This window comes from Selaginella moellendorffii, unplaced genomic scaffold (genome assembly GCF_000143415.4).
Source record: "Selaginella moellendorffii unplaced genomic scaffold, v1.0 SELMOscaffold_34, whole genome shotgun sequence".
In the NCBI taxonomy this organism is placed as follows: domain Eukaryota; kingdom Viridiplantae; phylum Streptophyta; class Lycopodiopsida; order Selaginellales; family Selaginellaceae; genus Selaginella; species Selaginella moellendorffii.
Window position 1 is genome coordinate 1181150 of NW_003314295.1, and position 18799 is coordinate 1199948.

General features: G+C 48.3%; 5 protein-coding genes and 1 pseudogene across 7 annotated transcripts; 2 read left to right on the forward strand and 4 right to left on the reverse strand.

Annotated features, from left to right (window-relative positions):
* The first annotated feature begins 3323 nt into the window (after positions 1 to 3323).
* Positions 3324 to 7023, forward strand: LOC9639220 (exportin-T). The gene is made up of 13 exons (XM_002977350.2): positions 3324 to 5098; positions 5173 to 5241; positions 5289 to 5378; positions 5426 to 5530; positions 5578 to 5637; positions 5696 to 5758; positions 5808 to 5903; positions 5960 to 6124; positions 6176 to 6346; positions 6403 to 6468; positions 6528 to 6626; positions 6689 to 6835; positions 6888 to 7023. The coding sequence occupies exons 1-13, from the start codon at positions 3431 to 3433 to the stop codon at positions 6969 to 6971; spliced, it is 2883 nt and encodes a 960-aa protein (XP_002977396.2). The 5' UTR covers positions 3324 to 3430; the 3' UTR covers positions 6972 to 7023.
* On the reverse strand, positions 6996 to 7995 carry LOC9639221 (coatomer subunit zeta-2). The gene is made up of 6 exons (XM_002977516.2): positions 7947 to 7995; positions 7713 to 7872; positions 7504 to 7651; positions 7373 to 7450; positions 7212 to 7296; positions 6996 to 7158 (listed from the first exon to the last, which is right to left on the reverse strand). The coding sequence occupies exons 1-6, from the start codon at positions 7953 to 7955 to the stop codon at positions 7099 to 7101; spliced, it is 540 nt and encodes a 179-aa protein (XP_002977562.1). The 5' UTR covers positions 7956 to 7995; the 3' UTR covers positions 6996 to 7098.
* Positions 7996 to 8371: 376 nt separating this feature from the next.
* On the forward strand, positions 8372 to 10087 carry LOC9655789 (glycosyltransferase family 92 protein RCOM_0530710). The gene has a single exon (XM_002977351.2). It carries the CDS (start codon positions 8372 to 8374, stop codon positions 10085 to 10087), a length of 1716 nt encoding a protein of 571 aa, XP_002977397.2.
* Positions 10088 to 11079: 992 nt separating this feature from the next.
* On the reverse strand, positions 11080 to 12116 carry LOC9639222 (phosphatidyl-N-methylethanolamine N-methyltransferase). The gene is made up of 2 exons (XM_002977517.2): positions 11435 to 12116; positions 11080 to 11372 (listed from the first exon to the last, which is right to left on the reverse strand). Exons 1-2 carry the CDS (start codon positions 11677 to 11679, stop codon positions 11123 to 11125), a joined length of 495 nt encoding a protein of 164 aa, XP_002977563.1. The 5' UTR covers positions 11680 to 12116; the 3' UTR covers positions 11080 to 11122.
* LOC9655790 (glycosyltransferase family 92 protein At1g27200) lies at positions 11732 to 14016 on the reverse strand. 3 transcript variants are annotated; one of them, XR_002993259.1, is made up of 3 exons: positions 13783 to 14016; positions 11852 to 13723; positions 11732 to 11793 (listed from the first exon to the last, which is right to left on the reverse strand). XR_002993259.1 is itself a non-coding variant. In XM_024682579.1 (3 exons), the coding sequence occupies exons 1-2, from the start codon at positions 13943 to 13945 to the stop codon at positions 12129 to 12131; spliced, it is 1758 nt and encodes a 585-aa protein (XP_024538347.1). In that variant the 5' UTR covers positions 13946 to 14016; the 3' UTR covers positions 11745 to 12042; positions 12111 to 12128. The 3 variants fall into 3 exon arrangements, 2 of the variants coding, with proteins under 2 accessions (XP_024538347.1, XP_024538346.1); XM_024682579.1 differs by having other exon boundaries at positions 11745 to 12042; positions 12111 to 13723; XM_024682578.1 differs by having other exon boundaries at positions 11745 to 13723.
* Positions 14017 to 14202: 186 nt separating this feature from the next.
* LOC9655791 lies at positions 14203 to 18048 on the reverse strand (annotated as a pseudogene).
* Between the last annotated feature and the right edge of the window lie 751 nt (positions 18049 to 18799).

Here is an 18799-nt window from a genome sequence, read left to right on the forward strand (position 1 = left end):
GAGAACAATAAAAAAATAAAATAAAACAAAGAACAACAAATTTTAGGAGGAAGTTTTTCAATCAGTCATATGTCTTTCATGCAATTCAGTTCTTTTTTCATCATATCAAATATAAAATTTCAAAATAGCCCATTCATTTTTTTGTTGGATCATTGTTGCTATTATAGGTTCAAATGAGCTTTTATCCAATTGATTGTAATCTACTGGCCTAAATACCTATTGTCTACTTTACAACAAAATTAAGTAAGAACCAAAAGATCTAATCAATATAACTTACCCATCCATGATCATAATTACCACCACCACAATTTTGAGCTTTCTATGCCTTCCTTCAAATTGTTGAAAAAATTAGTAATATAAAACTAAAAAAGGAAGCACTCAAAAAAACCTAGATAATTGAGAATTTTTAGCTAAATCAAGACTATTATGAGACAACCCAAGATCAAAAGAAAGAACATCCATCTAAGATTTACAAAATTGAAAGTGGAGAAATTAAATAAAGAAAAAGAAACCAAAAGAACATACTTGTGTCGGTGTGAAATAAAACACTAGTAGACTCAGTGTTAAAATACAATCTAGAGCTATTGTGCAAGCTATTGCAGCCATTAGAGACAATAGGAGAAAATCCTAAGCAAAAGAAAAAATTTCCAAGCCATTATGTCACTATTGAGAATTAAACTGTAATTTGAGCCACTATGCCATAGCTGTACAAGAAATATAAGTTGCACTATAAGTGGTTGTACTAGACTAGAGGTGCCATGATTTAAGTTGTGAGTTGTTATGCCAGATCCAAGCTCAGTATTCGATTAAGAAAAATATAAATAATTTAAGCTTGTAGAGTTTTATATTAAAAGAAAATTTAGTACATGTGGCAATGTTTAATTTGACCTACTTCAACCTCCAATTACACACTACCATGTATCACCTCAATAGGTTTGCTATATACCTATTACGTGAGTTCATGGGCACAAACTCACCTAACCCACTAAAACCCATTTCCCAGACTAATGTTTAGCTCACTTGTTCTAAGCAGGAATAGGCTTGCCTTACCCATAAACCAATCTTCTTTTTAAAATTTTAGTTTTTTGTGATTATTTCCTTTTTAAAAAGTTTTGATAACATATATAAATCTACATAAAAAATAATGACACACTCTAAGTGAATAAAAGTTGCTAAGAATTCTCAAGGTGATCGAAAATATAATAATATAAAAAATAAAAAAAACATGAGGATAAAATTGGTGATATCATTTGTATATAACATTTATTATTTATTATTGGATGTGTAGTTTAATGAGTTCTAAAAAGGATAATATAGTTATAACTAAAACTTTATATTCTTATTTATCATAATATTTTATATAATAAATTATCACACTTAATAAAAGGTATGAAAAATTTATATTTCCATGTGATAAAAACTAATTTATTTTTATTATTCATATTGTACAATAAGACATTTTATATTAAAAATTTTTATTTAAATATATTTGCTTAAATGAGTAAAATTTCTCAATTAAGTAGTATTAATATTTTTCTATAGTATACTATACTTTCACTATTTACAAAAATGTAATTTAGTTATTTTTATAAGTGAAAAATCCTAAAGAATTAAAAAGTGTAAATAAAATAACTAGATTTTTACTGTAGTTCTTTAAACTATTACTATAAGTGTTTAAATATACCTATATAATAACTATATTTAATATGAAGATAAAGAAAGTTAATTGTGAATTCATATTACACAATTATAATATAAATATAGTAATGTGAAATATTGTTTTTTTATTATTATTGTTATTAATTGTATTTAATCCAAATTTTAAACATGATATATGTTAAAGTATTGCTGAATAAATTTAATATTTTTTTAATCATTTACTCAAACCATTTTTATATAAATATAGAGAATATAATAAGTTATAAAATTTTAGCTATGGTTTTTAAAATAGAATTTAAAGTTTAAAATGACTTTTAATAGTTGTAATTTATAACCAGTTTTAGTTAAAAATATTTTATTTTAAAACTATTAAAATATTTTATTGATTTGTCAATTTTTATAGTAATTCTCTATTATATTTTACTAGCATATAGACTACTACTAAACACAGTTGGCAAGAAAAATTTAGTAAAATATTTTTTTTAGATTCATAAAAATCCTAAGTTTATGCTTTAAATTACAAGTGACAATTCCAACTATTGTAGTGATTATATTATAACTTTTAATGATTGAGTTTGGCACAGTTGAAGTAATAGTGCTTGATTAGGGGTTTAATGTTGTCAAATTTTCCATTTATAATTTTGACAAAAGAGTTAGATGTTGGAAATGTACTTATTATTGATGTAAATTAGACTTGAATTTATTTTTATAAAGGATGAAAGCTAAACAAATCTTCTAAATGAAAATATAAAAATTGTTAAAGAAAATAGTAGAAAAAGTTGCTGAAACTCCTAAAGAAGATGAATGGTTTGTTTACTTTTATTATTTTAGTTTTACTAAAATATATATATATACCTGATTGTGGTTATCGACCGATTGTGAAAGTGCCAAACAACAGATTAATTCACAATTCGAAACAATCGGGACCATTCATGGTTAATAGTGAATATAAGCCCAATTTAAAAGTTAAAATATTCAAAAGTTACATACCAAAAGTCTTTTGAAGATGAAGGAAAAAATCCCCACCTTTCTAAAAGACCTAAATTAATTCCTAGAACTTTTAAAAAATGTTTAAAGAGATTCGAACCTTTAAAAGGAAAGCCATAGCAGATTTCAAGTCTACAAACTATCCAACACTTCTTTCATCACACACTTAACACAATGCTTGTTTGACTGATACTGACATATAAAATCATATATGTACTACAAAGATTTGAATTAGAATATCCAGAGCATTTTGTTTGTGGTGGTATCTAGAATCTTGCTGATCCAGTTTCACCCAATGGAAACTTGACGCGTGGCATCACTTGGTTCCTACCCCCGTTAAATCTAACCCTGCCTCCACTAAAATAAAAAGAAAAAAGCTCTAGGGCTTGCGTGATTAGGTCTGGAGCGGCCTCGCGAGTTTTGCTCGACTTCGATGCGATTCCACCCCCCTGTGAGGATTCTGTGAGCTCCGGCGCCTCCCGATGAGCAGGATGTGCTCGATCTTGATGAGCATTGCCCGGATTGACAATTCGCTGATAGCATTCTTCGTGTGGATCGATACTTAGCGCACAGGGATGGGGGACGAAGACGCCGCCGAGATTGGCTGATTGATGCCAAGGCCGCCCTGCGCCAGGCCAAAATCTAGGTATTCTTCCTTCTTTCTTTCTTCTTCTTCTTCCTCTTCCTCCTCCTCCTCTTCTTGCGCATCGCCATCGGCAAGAAATCCAGAGATTTCCACCAGCAGCAGCAATCCGGCAGAGATTCTTCTCCGGGAAGAAGAAATATGGACGATTTCGAGAAGGCAATCTTTTTCAGCTTCAATCCCACCGTGGACGCCAATCTCAAGGCGCAGGCGACGGCGTTCGTCCAGCAGGCCAAGCAATCGCCGACGATAATCCAGGCCTGCGTCGAGAAGCTCCGCTACTCGCAGTACGCCGAGGTCCAATTCTGGTGCCTCCAGGCGCTGGAGGAGATCGTCAAGCAGCGCTACTCTTCCCTCGCATCGCAGCAGCGCCACCTCATCCGATCGTCTCTCCTGGCGGCGGTGTGCTTCTACGATCGCGACGCCAGCAGCGCTCCAGCGGCGCCGCCCTTCATCCGCAACAAGCTGGCCCAGGTGGTGGTGCTCCTCCTCTGCATCGAGTATCCATCCCAGTGGCCGGGGGCGTTCGTGGAGCTCATCTCCTTCCTCTCCAAGGGACCGATGGTGGTGGACATGTTTTGCCGGATCCTCATCGCCCTCGACGAGGAAGTGATCAGCCTCGAGTTCCAGCGATCGCCGGCGGAGCTGGCCCTCGCCACCCGGATCAAGGACGCGATGCGGCAGCAGTGCATCGGCCAGATCGCGGCGGCGTGGTACAATCTGGTGGCGGTGTACAGGTCCGCTAGGCCCGACCTCGCGGCTCTGGTGCTCGAGACGATGCAAAGGTATGTTTCCTGGATCGACATTGGATTGGTGGCGAACGAGAGCTTTATCCCACTCATGCTGGAGATCCTCGTCTCGCCGCAGGAGAACCGGGGGCTCCGTGGTGCCGCCGCGGATTGCTTGCTGGCCGTGGTGTCCAAGAGGATGGATTCGTCGGCCAAGCTTGCGCTCCTGCGCCAGCTCCGTTTGGGACCAGTTTGCGCGAGGTTGACGAGCGCCGAGGATGGCGAGTTTGGGAGCAAACTTAGCGCTCTTCTCACTGGGTTTGCTGCGGAGATTTTGGAGTGTGGGAAGGAGCGTGACACGGGCGACATGCTAGACGAGATCCTTCCATCGGTTTTCTACTTCATGCAGCACGGTGACGAGGATATATCTTCGACGACGTTCCTGTTTCTCAGCAACTTTGTCAAGTCGGCCACCGGGAAGCAGGCTACTCACTTGAGGCACATATTGGAGCTCATTCGGTACAGGATGCGGTACAGTGCCGACATGAAGGATGCTCTGGATGTTTTTGACCGGGAGGGGGAGGAGGAGGAGGAGAGGATGGACGAGTACCGGAAGGAGCTCCTCGTTTTGTTCCGTAGCGTCTACCGAGTTGCTCCGGAGGTGACAACTTCGTTCGTCAAGGGTGTGCTAGTTTCGATTCTGGGAAGCTCCGGGACGCCGTTTGAGGAGGTTGAAGCCGGGTTCACGCTGCTGTATTGCCTCGGGGAAGGCGTTCCTGAGAGTAGTTTGAAGGCGGACAGTGGAGACTTGCCGGAGATGCTCGGGGCGATTTTGACAATGACTGTTCCCCGCACGTCGCACCGGGCAGTGGCGATCGTTTTTCTGGAAACAGTCATCAGATACGTAAAGTTTGTACAGCACCACGAGGCGTACGTTCCTGCTGTTCTTGGGGCGTTTCTGGATGGCAGAGGGATTCACCACCCGAATCCTAATGTCAGCTCCAAAGCAGGTTATTTATTTTCGAGGCTGGTGAGAACTCTTCGGTTGCAGTTGCTTCCTTATGTCGACAGCATCCTACAGGTGTGTTTCTTTTCTTTCATTGAACTCTCTTCTTCTTTTCGATTTTTACTCGTTTTTTCGTGTTTCTTTTGCAGAGTTTGCAAGACACCTTGTGCATTTCGGCAAAAAAATCATCTCCAGAAGAGAAATTTTACACTTTCGAGGTATTTTATACGAAAACGCTTGAGGTAGCTTGATATGTGCCTTTCAGGCTGTTGGCTTTCTTATTGGAGCGGAGGATTTACCGCGTGATAAACAAGAAAAATATCTCTCGGCCGTTCTTCTTCCCCTCTACCAACTGGTAACACGTTCTTTTCAAAACGAGCATGAGTTTGAAAATTCTTCCAGGTTGAGTCTACATTGGCAAGCAAGGTCTCCTATGCCGATGGTAATCAGGCTGCCACCGTCGCACTTCTGCAGCAAATCGTGCTGGCTATCAATCACTTTAGCAAAGTGAGTGCGATTTGCATTCGACCTAGGGACTTACCGCGGTCTTTCAGGGTTTTGGAGAGCAGCTGCTTGTGAATAGTCGTCCAGAACTTGGGAACACGTTCAAACAGGTTGGTTCATTGTCAATTGTCATTTTTCTCTTATCTAATTGATGTGTTTGATATTTAGTCCGTGGACGTCGTGTTGAGAATTCTTCTCGCGTATCCCAGAGTTGATGCTCTCAGAAGCAAGGTAAAAATGAAACGAGCATTTTCACCTCTATCCTGTGACATTCTTTCAGGTTATTTCCTTTCTTCACCGGATGGTAGACATTCTTGGTAGTTCAGTATTCCCTATTTTGCCAACTGCGATACGGCAGCTGCTCTTGCAAAGCGAGGTAACTATTTTGTATTATTTTTTCTCTAGAAGTGATATCAAAAGGTTTCTTTTCAGTCCAAAGATTTGGTGGAGTTCATCCAGCTGCTTAACCAACTCATAAACAAATTCAAATCTGCTATGAACACAATCATTCAGGAGATTTTTCCTTCAGTCGTAGATCGGGTATTTTTTCTTCTTCCAAAGGGCTCTATTCCGGAGAATGTTGTCAGCAATACCGAGGTATGCATTATTGTTTTCCGAGATTTTCGACTAATCGACGATCTTCTTTAGGAGATGCGCGAGCTTCAAGAGCTACAAAAGGCATTTTTTAACTTTTTGCATGCGGTTACGTCGAACGACCTTTCTTCGGTGCTCCGTTTCCAAACCGGTGGAAGGCTCAATGAGATCATCCTACTTTTGTTAGACAGTAGTTGCGGCCACAAGGACATACTTGTGAGAAAGGTATGTCCTTTTGTCATCTGTCATCTATGCTGCTCACGAGCTCGTTAGCAATGCAGATTTGCGTACAAGTCTTATCTAGATTGGCGTTGGACTGGTGCGGTACCAGCACAGTTGTGGAACAGGTGATAAAACCTTTCCACTGTGATAACACGAATGTTCTCAAAGTCGTGCATTTATGCAGGTTCCTGGATTCCACCGGTTCGTGATTGACAGGTTTGCCGCAGATTGCTGCATCCGAAGTATTCTGCAGGCTTCGTTCAACCTCAACGATGCCAATACGGTAGCTGCATTTACTTCGCACTGATTCCCATGCGTTTGATCGTTTTCTAAATTCGTTTCCAGGTGTCCTTGCTCAATGAGATTGCATCCGCGCAGAAGACTTTGTATGAGAGGTGTGGCGAAGACTTTTTGATACAGATGGCAACCAAAGTCCTCCCGGCTGTTCGCTGTCCGCCGAACATGGCCGAGGAGTATTGCTTGCACATTCAGGTAGAGCGCTGTGCGAGTGTGTGTTTTTAAATTCTTCTTGCGGTTGTTACAGCGATCGGATCCCAAGGTCTTGAAAACGTTCTACAGGAACTTTGCGGAGAAGCTCCGCTTCCAATACAACTCCGGCAACCAATAGCACGTCTAACAGTTTTGATTGAGAAATAAAAAAGAATGGCTATTTTATAGAACGATTGATTCTTGCAAGCTTAAGTTACCCGAACTAATGCTTGGATTCCATAATGGAAGCAATCGAAAGAAACAATTCACTTGAGAAGAGATCTCGTTAGATGTTCCTTGGCTGTAGCAAGTGCTTGAGAAAACGTCTGGAAAAGAAATCAAAAGTGAGGACAGTGGCAAAGGGAATTGTTAGAATCACCTGTTCTGAGAATGGGACGTCGGACTCCGCGCCGCGCATGGCTACCTTTGAAGCTATGCTGTTGGCATCAGTCTCCAAAATGGTGCTGGTTATACAACAAGAACAAAACAACGCCAGCATGAGAATGAGAGAAACAAAACGAAGGAAAAAAGGAGACTCACCCTCCATCGACAATCTCGTCCAAGCACAAAAGGATCAAATCCAGGTTCTCCAGGACCGTCTTCTTGTCCACATTGCCTCTACACGCGATCGAAGCCTCGTTTCAAGGTGTAGCAATGGCGGAAGAACTCACCTGAGTAGAATCGACACCGCGTCGAAAAACGCTTGAAGAACAGTCGCGAGGATGAGCTCGTTCTCGTCCTCCCTGCCAGTCACGTAGAAGTAGAGGTCGGCCACGAACTTAAACACCACGACATGGCCCTCGTACAAGCCAATCTCCGCTGCGAAAGGGAGAAGTCTGAGAAAAGGAAAAACTCGGCCTAGTTTTCTCTATTTGCTCACCTTCCTGGCGGGCGTTCATGCGCTGCGTCTTGGTGAAGACCGACTTCTCGAACGTGAGCTTGGCCGCGTTGTTGGGCCAATAGTCGCTGTAGTACTTGACGGCCACGCGCTTGCCCTCGTCGTCCAGCAGCAGTATGTTGCTCACGAACGGATCCAGCAGCTGTGCGCGAGGGTTTGGAGGAGAATCAGTCAGATCTGGAGAGCAGGGAGCAAGATCAAGATCACAGAGCATACCTCTCCCATTTGCGCAGCGAAGACGATCCACTAAAAACCCTAAAGCCCAAAAAACGAATATGCCTCTCCTTGGCATATACCGCTCAGGAATATTCAGTCTCTTGCCCCTTCAAGCATATTCTGTCTCCTCAAAAAGCACATTCCGTTTGTTTTTATTAATCTCTTGACCAAAACGATGTGAGAATTTTCTAACACTTTTTCGAGTGTGCGCACGTCAACATTGGTGCGTGGGGCTCCTTAGAGTGGGGCGGGGTATATTCCATGCCTTGCGTCCCAAGGGAGAGAGATAGCGCTTGCCTTGCCATGGATGACTTCTCCTCCTCGCGCAATGCGTGGAAGGGAAAGAAGAGCAGCGCGGGGATTTCGATCGCGACGCAGCGGGAGCGGAGAAGCGAGGGCGAGGACGAATTTGGCATAATTGGATCATGAAGAGCAGGGGAGGGCATAGCACCTGGCGGAAGATCGTCTATGGCGGAGTCTTGGCGCTGGCCATCATCGCGCTGCTGGCAATGCGCCCGGGATCGGAATCACGCGACGTTGGTGAGTTCCTCCCTCGGGAGATTAGAGGTGAAGCCAACAGGGTTGTCAAAGAGATCGTGGAGGAGAGCCACGCGATCAACAGTAAAATTGACCATATCGTGTCTCTCCCAGACAACGAATTCCTCTTCATTGTCTCGAGATCCTCGGCGCGAGATGAGAGGATCGTCAAGGACCTCGCAAAGGGTCACTGTTACTTGAGATTCCCGTCGGGACCGAGGCCCATCGCCGCGAGGATTGTGGACAATCTTCGCGGCGATGGCGGGAGGAGGATGATCCGGTGCCGAGCAATCGACCAGCAGCTCCCATTGCAATCCCCGCTGGTCGCCACCGCCCAGATTCAATCCAGCGACGGCAAGATCACTCTCGGGAGCCGTGGCCGATCGCTGGAGCTCGTGAATTGGAACAGGATCGTCTTTGCGGCGCTGGCCAGGGAAGAAGATCTTGTGCTCTTCACAAAGGGAATTTTCTCGGTGAAGAAGGAGACTCCCCCAAAGCGCGCGAGATGCGTCTTCTACACGGACAATGGCGTCGCGGTCACATACACTCGCGTGCTCGGGCTCGCTCAAGAGATTATTCGCTGCGAATATCCGCCGGGACAGGGAAGATCTAGGGGCAGCCTGGTGTCGGTGGTTCCAGGAGAAGGTACAGGGGGCGACGCCGCGGCGCCGTCGGTGGCGGTCTACGGCGGCGCCGCCAGGGAGGGGCAAAGTGCCCGGCCCCGGCATTTGCTATGCGCGTGCACGATGGTCCACAACGCCGCCAAGTTCCTGCGCGAGTGGATGCTCTACCACTCGCGCCTTGGGATCGAGAAATTCGTTCTCTACGACAACAACAGCGAGGACGGGCTCGAGGAGGCGGCGGCGGAACTGCGGAATCGCGATGGATTGGCGGTGGAAATCGTGCCCTGGCCGTGGATCAAGAGCCAGGAAGCCGGCTTCTCGCACTGCGCCGCCAGCCGCAGGGACGAATGCCAGTGGATGGCATTTGTGGACGTGGACGAGTTCCTCTTCCCCAAGCTCTGGCTACATTCCGGCGCCAAATCCACAAACGCAACCGGGACCGTCGGATCGTCCCCTCTAGCGCGGGCGATCGCCGCCGCCACCCGGAATCGCTCGCAGATGGTCGGCCAGATCTCCTTCCACTGCCGCGATTTCGGGCCATCCGGGCAGGCCACGCATCCAACGGCGGGGGTCACGCAGGGGTACACGTGTCGTGTGGTCAAGGAGCAGCGCCACAAGTCACTAGTCCGGCTGGAGGCCGTTGACCGGGGACTGGTCAACGTGGTCCACCACTTCACGCTGGGTCAACGCTACGCGACCGCGAGGATGCCGTCGTGGAAGGGCGTGGTCAACCACTACAAGTTCCAGGCGTGGGACGAGTTCAAGCAGAAGTTTGAGAGGCGGGTGTCGGCGTACGTGAGCGATTGGAAGGAGGAGCGCAACATCAAGTCGCAGGATCGAACGCCCGGGCTGGGGAGCAAGGCGGACAAGCCCGCCGACTGGGAGCGCCGCTTCTGCGAGGTCCAAGACACCGGGCTCCGGGATTACATTCTCAAAACCATGGCTTCTCCGGACAAGTTGGAGCTTCCCTGGCAGTCGTAGTGAAGAGATGGTTTCTACTATAGGCTTTTGACACATTCTATACCATCGCCCGAGAAACCCGTGAGACGAGCTTGACTCCTTGCTTGATGCGCCAGTACAGTCGGTTGGGTGGTCGAATCGCGATTTTGAAAGTTTACTTTTTGGGTTGAAGTTCTCATCATTCAAGCGGTTGCGCAGTCGTTTCGTCATGCATCTCGGAAAACACTGCCCCCCTCGAGCACTGCAAAGCATATTTCGGCCAACGTAACGATACGTGCTTTCGTTTTCAGTTTTCCACACAATGAGCTCCATTATTTTTAGCTTGGACGAGGGACCAAATCGATCGTGACCGATCGTGATGAGCACCATCTCGATCGTATCGGGCAGAAAAAGCCGACTCGCAAGCGAAGAATCGTTCGCACTCAGAGGCGGACGATCTCGAAGGCTTCGACAGCCTCGGCGATAGCGAGCTGGAAACGTAGCGAGAAAACCAGCTTGGAGCTCTACAAATCGACTCAAGCTCTTCTTGAGCTAAGGCTGTCATTCACATTCAAGCTTTAGTTTTACCTCTCTCTCTCTCTCTCTCTCTCCGTTTTCGTTTGTTCGAAAGTTTAGCAAAGAGAATTTCCCTGGTGAAGTAGCCCACTTGCATCTGCGCAGCACTAGTGGAACCCGACTGCTCCAGTATAATCCGTGAGACTCTGACGGGAACAGCTTCCCTGTGCAAAAGACACAGTCCCATACCTAGCAATGCGTGAAAAGGAAGTAAGAATCCATAAGAACCACAACTTGTGACATGTTGTCGATTAGCGAAGATTTGAGTCAGTGCGATCATCTATGGTTTACGCTTTGTCTTCCAGGCAAACATCCGTTAGGAAAAACGAAAAGAAGTCCACAGTACCTGGAACTTAATAAATCCTTCCTAAGGAGCTGGCAGCTTCCGGTGCCGCCATGACGAAAACTATCAAGGTGGCCATCACAAGAGATCAAAACTTAGAAAAAATGGACGTGTCGACAGATCAAAGAAAAAGAATGTAAAATTGATCTCAAGCTCGATCATTCGTTCTTCCTGGCTCGAGTGGAAGGATCTTCGGCACTCTCGACGAACATCATAAACAAGTAGCCAGCACACCACAGAGCGATGAATCGAAACGGGATCCAGTAAACGCAGCCAAGCAAGCTCAAAATGGAACCAAAGTACTGCGGATCCCGCAAGTATCCGAATGGAAACTTGTCTACCCAGGGAATGCTCTTGCCGAAGCGCACGCCATAGTAGACTCCATCCTCGCCAAGCAGCTGATAAACCCTGAAACCATCAATCGACACCGACAGTGAGCAAAATCTTCCCAAATCTTTCAAGATACACACCTGATGTTCAATGCCTGACCCACAGCGATGGGAATCCACACCCACAGCGGCGGCCAAACAGAGAAATCAGCGACGGATGCCAGCGCCAGGAACTGCACAGCCTTCATTGCCGTGGACGCGAGCGCCATCGCATGGCACGGATCTGCTCCACCGCACAGGCGCGTCCATAGCGAGGGCCGCATCCAGAGAAGCGCGTAGAATGGGAAGGGCAGCAGCACTCCCGCTGAGACCAATATCGCTTCCATTGCTTCCTAAGAACCCTAAACCTCTGTGCGGCTGCCACGTGTAAAGGGCAAATTAACAAAGGACAAACACGAGCATATTCCTTAATTTGAATTTGTTCTAACGCAAAATTAGATCTGGCATGAACTTTTCACCATTTTAGTATCGACAACTGGGAAGATCAGTGACAGTTACCTTTGTTGGTTGACAGGCATTGTCTCCGCAATCAATTCCCAGTTTGATCGTTCGCAACTTCTCTTCGCTGAGCAAATGTTGTCGCTCTCAAGCTTGCTTCCCCCAAAATGTCGCGGTTGAATACCCAGTTCGATCGTTCGCAACTTCTCTTCACTGAGCAGACGTTGTCGCTATCAAGCTGTTCGTTTTCGCTGCTTCCACCAAAAACATGTCGCGGTTGTTCTGTCGATCCGTGGGTGAGAATTGACAGCAAAATTACCTCCACGAGAGGAGCTTGCTACTGCCACGCCATTTTCCTTACACCCCTTCTGCCACGCTGCGAAAACTCCCGCAAGACGTAGTCCCTCAAGCTCGTATCGTTCACCTCGCAGAACTTGTGCTTCCAGTTGACAGGCTCCACTTCCTGGGTGCCGAGGCCGGGAGTCCTGTCGTTGGAGTCCAAGTTCTTCTTCTGCTTCCAGTCGGAGACGTAGGCCGAGACTCGCCTCCGGAACTTGCCCCGGAACTCGTCCCAGGCCTGGTACTTGTAGTGGTTGATGACGCCTTTCGACGATGGAACGCTGGCGTTGGCGTAGCCCGGCCGGAGCTGGAAGTGGTGGACGACGTTGAGCAGCGAGGGATCCAACGCGCTCAGCAGCACAATCGACTTGTGGCGCTGGAGCTTTCTCGTCCGGCAAGTGTAGCCTTGGGTTACTCCACTCACGGGATGTGTCTTCTGTCCCGACGGGCCGAAAACTCTGCAGCCGAGGAAGATCTGGCCAACTTTGGTCATCTTGTTGCTCTGCCACGGCCTCCAAAGACCAAAAACTTTCTTCTGAGCTCTCTTAGAGGAACTCATGCTCTGCACCAGTGCCGTGAGGGGCCGGGAGTTTTTCTTGATCCACGCGGTCGGATAGATGAACTCGTCGACGTCTGCGTAAACCATCCAAGTGCATTCCGCCTCAGCACGAAGCGCACAGTGGGAAAAACCAGCTTCCTGGGATTTGACCCAAGGCCAGAAGTGCCTGCTGACGTTGTACTGCTTCAAGTCCTCTAGAACCGCGGTGACATTGTCCTCGCTGTTGTTGTCGTAGAAGAAAAACCTCTCCACTCCAAGCTCCGAGTGGAAAATCACCCATTCCTTCAGAAACTTCGCCACGTTGAAAACCATGGTGCACGAGCACAGGAAGTACTTCCTTGTCACCTCCATCTCTGCCTTCCAAACCCCGAGGCCCTGCTCGTAGTAAGCCACCGAAGGCATCAGAGCCTTGTCCACGCTCAGCGTCACTTTCTTCCCAGCAATCGCCCTCCAAGAACTCAATGGCGGATGCGCACAGCGGAAGACTTCCTGGGCAGCACTGGTGACTTTGGTGATCTCAACTCCATCACCAAACACACAGTTCAAGTCCTTGACACGACGCTGCTGGCCCCTCTTTGTAACGATGCCCTTCGCGAACACCAGAACGTCCAGTGGCGTGACCACAGCCTCGAAAACCAGAAAGTTCCACTGCAAAGCTTCCACCTGTGGCGAAGAAACTAGCGCCCGGCCGCTGTCTACGTCCGTGAGGGACACCACGCCTCCACTAGCGCCGATCTTGACCTGGGAGGAGGAGGAGAAATTGCAGCGCACAGCCAGCCTGCGATTGTCCATATCCATCCCCTGGACGCTAACAAGCGTCCCATCGCCGAGAACGCAGCCCAGACTCTGGCGCTGACGAAGAAAATCGCTCGAAGCTGGGGTCTTGATCAGCAGAAGGACTTCTTCTGGCAGCGCCACAACGTCCTGGATGTAGACATGATCCACGCTCTCTGGCTCCCAGAGTTCTGCCTCCTCGACACGCAATTTACTCCCGGTCAGAAGATTGGTCCCAAGAACCGGCAAGAACACATCCCCTGTGCAAGAATCCGAGAGACTTAGCCTCCGATCGATCGAAATGCGAGGGGGGAAATACCTGGAGACGAGCTCGACATGAGAAATCCAGCTGCGACGAGCGAGAAGACGACGAAGACACCGCACAGCGCGTCCAGGCGCTTGAATCTCGAAATGCCGAGCGCCAAGACTGCCGCGGCGGCTTGAGCTCCGCTCTGCGCGTTCTTGGAGATGGATCTTGCCATATTTCCTTGCTGAGAGGTGATCCACCCTAACCCTGGCCTCGAGGCTCCCACATCACTGCGCTACTCTCATTGTCACTCCCATTCGACGTGGCAGAGAGGCTCGCATTTAATCCTCCAATCTATGCTGCTCTGACTGACAGTGTAAGGAATCGAACCCGGCGTGGTCTCGAAAAAAGAAAGAACAGAAATTGAACTGGCGACCATTCTTTGATAAAGGAAAGAATGTTATTGGCAGGAATCGAACTAATGACCATTCCTTGAAAAGAAAAAAGAATGCCATTCTTTCATTAAAATTTCTTGCTTTGTACACTTTGTGGTCACCAATGAAGAGAGAAAGACGACGATCTCTCTCTCTCTTTGTGGTGTCGTCCAAGCGATCAATCATCCATCCTTTCCCCCTACTTCCGGGAAAAATGCCGCAAGTTCTTCTTCTTTAGCCCGAGGACTCTCCCACCCAGTAGCTCTTGACTGACACTAGAATCTTCTCTCGATTGAAAGGCCCTGTTTCGTGATCCACCATGCGGCTCTCCCACTTCATACCGCTCGCGATCCTCTTGACTTTGTTGAGAACATCCACCTCGTCCCGGATGATCACAGCTCCTTCCGGGCGAAGAATTCTGTCCATTTCCAGTAAGATGTCCACCAGATCGCACTTGTTCCTGCCAGAAAAGAAACCAGCTTGAGAAACGAAGAGACTGTAAGCTTCACGAGAACTTACCGCGCTCTGTACATGCTAAACACCCGGTTTGCATGGATGAAGTCGTAAGTCCTGGGGTACGTCGAGAATGCTTCGCACCAGTCGTGGTACACCCCAATGAATCCTCGCTCGTAGATCACACCCAGCGTCGTGTTGTCCATGAACGAGCTCGGCTGGGGAATCTCTCCGAGAACGTCCGCGTTTCCGGACGAAAATGGTGGCACCGCGTTCATCACCCATACCCGGTTATCGTTGGCAAAGGCAGCCGCGAATCCACCCAGCCCCGCGTTCATGTCCATGATGTTCCTGTATCGCCCCTGCCCCAGTGGAGGAATGACGGAGTTCTTGTAGTAGCCTACTCGCTCGTTCCACAGCTTTGTGTCCGCCTCGTAGACATCCGGTGTGATACCCGGGACCAGTCCGGTTGCAACTCGTGGTGGGACCTCGGTTGCCCGAGATGGCCATTTCGCCAGCTTTCCGCCGGACACTTCCGATCTTTCGGCCACTGCTGGGAGTGGAGTAATGCATGCCTGCATTGGCTTGTACCTGAAGTCACGATGAGTGAGATCTATATCAATGACTAGAAATGGAAACACCTTTGATTACTTACCACGCCTCGTCAGCGTCCTCTGCCTTGCAAATAGGAGGATCCCTGTACACCTTCTTCCGGTTCCTCACGCAATCGTAATGGTTTGTTGGTTTCCTCCACACTGCCAGATTTCCCCTCTCCACCACCTTCTTCCAGCAGAGAGCTTTCGCGAGCTCCTCAATGGCGGTCATCTCGCCCAGCAAATCTTCCTGGGTCCGCTGCCAGCCCTTCCAGTGCGTCTGCCAATTCACCGGCGGCCCCGACAGCACCCAGTATCCTCCAGCCTCAAGACGCGATCAACTTCGGCGAGATAGACACCATCTGCAAAGCCGAGGCATTAATTGGCATGGAAAATCGGAAGAGCGGGATCTAAATCAGAGGCAGCCTAGACAGGGAGTGAGATTGGCGTGAGCTTGGGAGGGAAAGAATAAAAAACCCACCGTAGTCCTTCCAAGGAATGAGGCAGCGGGAGCAGTGGGCGAGATCAAAGGCCCTGGCAGGATACAGCAGCCTTTGCGACGCCATAACTCCCAGCATTGCCGGTACGCCTCGCTCCAGAGCAAACTGCACTTGGCCCTCGTGCGTGTCTCTCGGGGCAAACGACATTGTCAAGACATTTCTGCTGAGAAGAAATGCTCCAAAGCTCGCAACCTACATGATCCATGGCCGATAACTTACATCATAGATAGCCAACGAAACGTTTTCCATAAAGCAAGGAGGAAAACTTACCCCGCAGCCAGTATCAAGCGCCGTCCGGATCGATCCATCCTTGAGAGGAACGAGCTTGCCAATGTCATCAATGTAGGCGTCGGCTCCTTTCGGGAACATAGTGCCACCGCCAGGGAACTTGAATCGATCGCCCTCGTATTGGATCCAGTTCTGGACCGCCTTCTCGACGGTGAGCTCCTTGTGAGGGACATTGGCGTACCAGGCGAAATCCCTGCTCTTGGGCCAGGGGAAGGGATTGCGATACCCGGGAGGGGCCGGGATGAGGCATCTGAGACGCTCCGAGGCTTGGGCGGGGCAGTGGCGCTCCCGGTAGATGAGGCGATCGCGGTCGAAGCGGAGCGATCGCTCGATGTCCTCACAGGGCGTGTACTCGCTGAATTTGAGGGCGCAGGAATCGAAGGCGAGATCGAGGAGGGCTTGATCATCGTCGCCTCCTCCCGCGTGGTGCGCGGAGAAATCCAGCGACGAGGCATCGCCCACGGCGGCTTGCTGCTCCGGCCGATCGCAGTGAGTGAGATGAACTCGCGTGGTGTCGATCTTGACGGTGGAGCTCGGCTGCTGCTGCCATGCCCCAAGAATGTAGAAGAAGAAGCACAGCCCGCCGGCGCCAAAGATCCAGGAGAGATTGCACCTCTTGTCGCCGCCGGGCGCGTGGAGCTTTGGCGACGCTGGAAAATCCTTCCCCATCCTTCTTTGAGATCGAAATATTTCGATCTCCTTTCACCCCTGGGGTGCCGCTCAAGAATCAATGGCACCGCATCGAAAAGAGCGCTGCAAAGTCCCGATTACCGGCGCCCTGGCGCGCGGCAGAAAGAACAATGCGCGGCAAAGATGAGGCCGCTGCCTCGTCGCAATCGATCACCAAACAGCCCGAAATTTCACTGGGAGAACGCCCGACGCGCCTGGAGCGAGGACGAAAAGAGATCTTGATGGCCTTAGCTGGTGATCTTTGCGCACATTTCGTGTGCCAGGACTGGAAAAGCCCTGGGACAAAGGCGAGATCGTCGTGGCTGCTCAAGGAAGAACCCTAAAGCCTAGACAGAGAGAAAGAGCTAGCTCTTTTAGCTAACTTCCCTTCCCTCCAAGTCCAAGAGAAAGAGAAAAAGACGGAGAGACTCGCCCGTGTCGAGATGATATCGAATGATTCCAGGGAATATTTACGTTGGCTCCGCGAGTTCGATTCCTGTGCCTGTCCTGTGGCAGTTTTCTAACAAAATATAACAGAACGACCTTGGCTAACCGACCGACACTCACTAGCCTGACCATGTTAACACCTCCAGTTTAGCTCTTAAACAAATAGTTTTAACGTGTTCTTCCGGTGTTCTCGCTCGCAGCGAACTTCTCCTCGACAATCCTTTGTTTTTGCGCTGGATTTGACGTTGGAGCTCGCCGAAAGGAATCTTGGGGTGAAAGCAACGTTTGCTGCGGCTGGGCTATACAAATCACTGGCCCGCTTCGTCAATGGATGGAAATGTCTCGCCCAGCTAACGCACAGCTCGCATTGTCCACACAGGCTTAATCGTTACGTCCACTGGGAGGAGCTCTGAGAGGATCACGGCACGAACGCAAAAAAAGTCTAGGATGATCGACCCCTGTCCCTGGAAACTTGGAGGTGTCAGTAGACAAAAGACTCAAGTGACCTGGCCAAGTTGCAAGCAAGAATGAAATGAAAATGAAATGCTTACGTGAGATGAGATTGACAAGCTTGAGCCACGCTCGATGGAAAAACTGCGATCGATCCAATGGAAGAGAGCCTTGACATCAATCGCGCTTTGTTTCGTTGTCCTGCGTGGCTATGGACGAGTCCAAAGCGCCGACACTCGTCAACAACGAATCTTCTGTGATTGTTTAAAGAGTAAATGGAAGTACCTCGCTCGCTCGCTCGCCATCGCTAGGAGTTAAGCGGAGGAGTTAAAGCGTCGTCGTCTAGCTCTCTCGCCCAAGCAGGGCTCCCGCGGGCTGTTTCCAGCGCCATCTTCGCTACTCCACCAAACTCCAACCGATTGCACAGCGAAAACAAGGTGTGAGACGACGACCTCGCAACAAAACAAAGCAAAAAACATTCAAGAGTAACTAGACAACAGAAGAAACGAGACAATGAAGCCGCAAAAAAAAAAAAAAAAAAGAACTAACTACGAGGTTCATGGCTAACTAAACAAGAACAAGCAAAGAATGAAACCCAGAGCTTCCATGCATACGAACCTGGAGTGTCGTGGTACCCGCACACGCAAGGCTCGTGTTTTGCTCGCTCGAGCACGTAAACATCGTTGCTTTGGAGAAGCAAGCCTGCGAAATAATGTGTCAATCGCTTTAAGCGAGAGATCTTACATTACATCCAGGCTTTGGCCGAGAAAGAAGAATGACACACAAAATCTCGCGATCTTGGTGGACATGGACGGCTCTGGCGGTGTGTCAGGGGGGTGTGAATGCCCAACAGGGGGAAACAAACAAAGAACATTGGAAGTCGATGCCGCGGGGACGCATTTAGAGCAAGAGATCGAGTTGACATCGCGAGAATACCTTGCGAGGAGCGATCGATCCATCGGAGGCGCTAATACGCCGCAACTGGATGTTAACGCCTATGGCGGCAAAACCCTAGAATGGAAAATGGACTTCCTTGATGTTGGCTGTGAAATATTTCTTATTGATCAAGCTTCCATTTTTCAAGCGCGTGCCGATTAAAATCCAAAGTTCGTTACATTGCCACAAATTTTTTATTCCTTGAATAGTTTCTCTGCTGTGTTTAAGACTAATCTACCGAAGAAACGTCAGTGCGTGATTTTTAAAGTTTTCACCGATCAATCCAGCAGGGCTCCAAACATATGTGGACAAAGATAGG

Coding starts and splice junctions, on each gene's coding strand:
- LOC9639220 (XM_002977350.2), top strand. CDS start 3,431: ATGGACGATTTCGAGAAGGCAATCTTTTTCAGCTTCAATCCCACCGTG. Junction 5,638..5,695: donor TTGGGAACACGTTCAAACAG/GTTGGTTCATTG, acceptor TTTGATATTTAG/TCCGTGGACGTCGTGTTGAG. Junction 5,904..5,959: donor AGCTGCTCTTGCAAAGCGAG/GTAACTATTTTG, acceptor GTTTCTTTTCAG/TCCAAAGATTTGGTGGAGTT.
- LOC9639221 (XM_002977516.2), bottom strand. Junction 7,652..7,712: donor CATGAACGCCCGCCAGGAAG/GTGAGCAAATAG, acceptor TCCCTTTCGCAG/CGGAGATTGGCTTGTACGAG. Junction 7,297..7,372: donor GACGAGATTGTCGATGGAGG/GTGAGTCTCCTT, acceptor TTGTATAACCAG/CACCATTTTGGAGACTGATG.
- LOC9655789 (XM_002977351.2), top strand. CDS start 8,372: ATGAAGAGCAGGGGAGGGCATAGCACCTGGCGGAAGATCGTCTATGGC.
- LOC9639222 (XM_002977517.2), bottom strand. CDS start 11,679: ATGGAAGCGATATTGGTCTCAGCGGGAGTGCTGCTGCCCTTCCCATTC. Junction 11,373..11,434: donor GGTCAGGCATTGAACATCAG/GTGTGTATCTTG, acceptor TGATGGTTTCAG/GGTTTATCAGCTGCTTGGCG.
- LOC9655790 (XM_024682579.1), bottom strand. CDS start 13,945: ATGGCAAGATCCATCTCCAAGAACGCGCAGAGCGGAGCTCAAGCCGCC. Junction 13,724..13,782: donor CATGTCGAGCTCGTCTCCAG/GTATTTCCCCCC, acceptor ATTCTTGCACAG/GGGATGTGTTCTTGCCGGTT.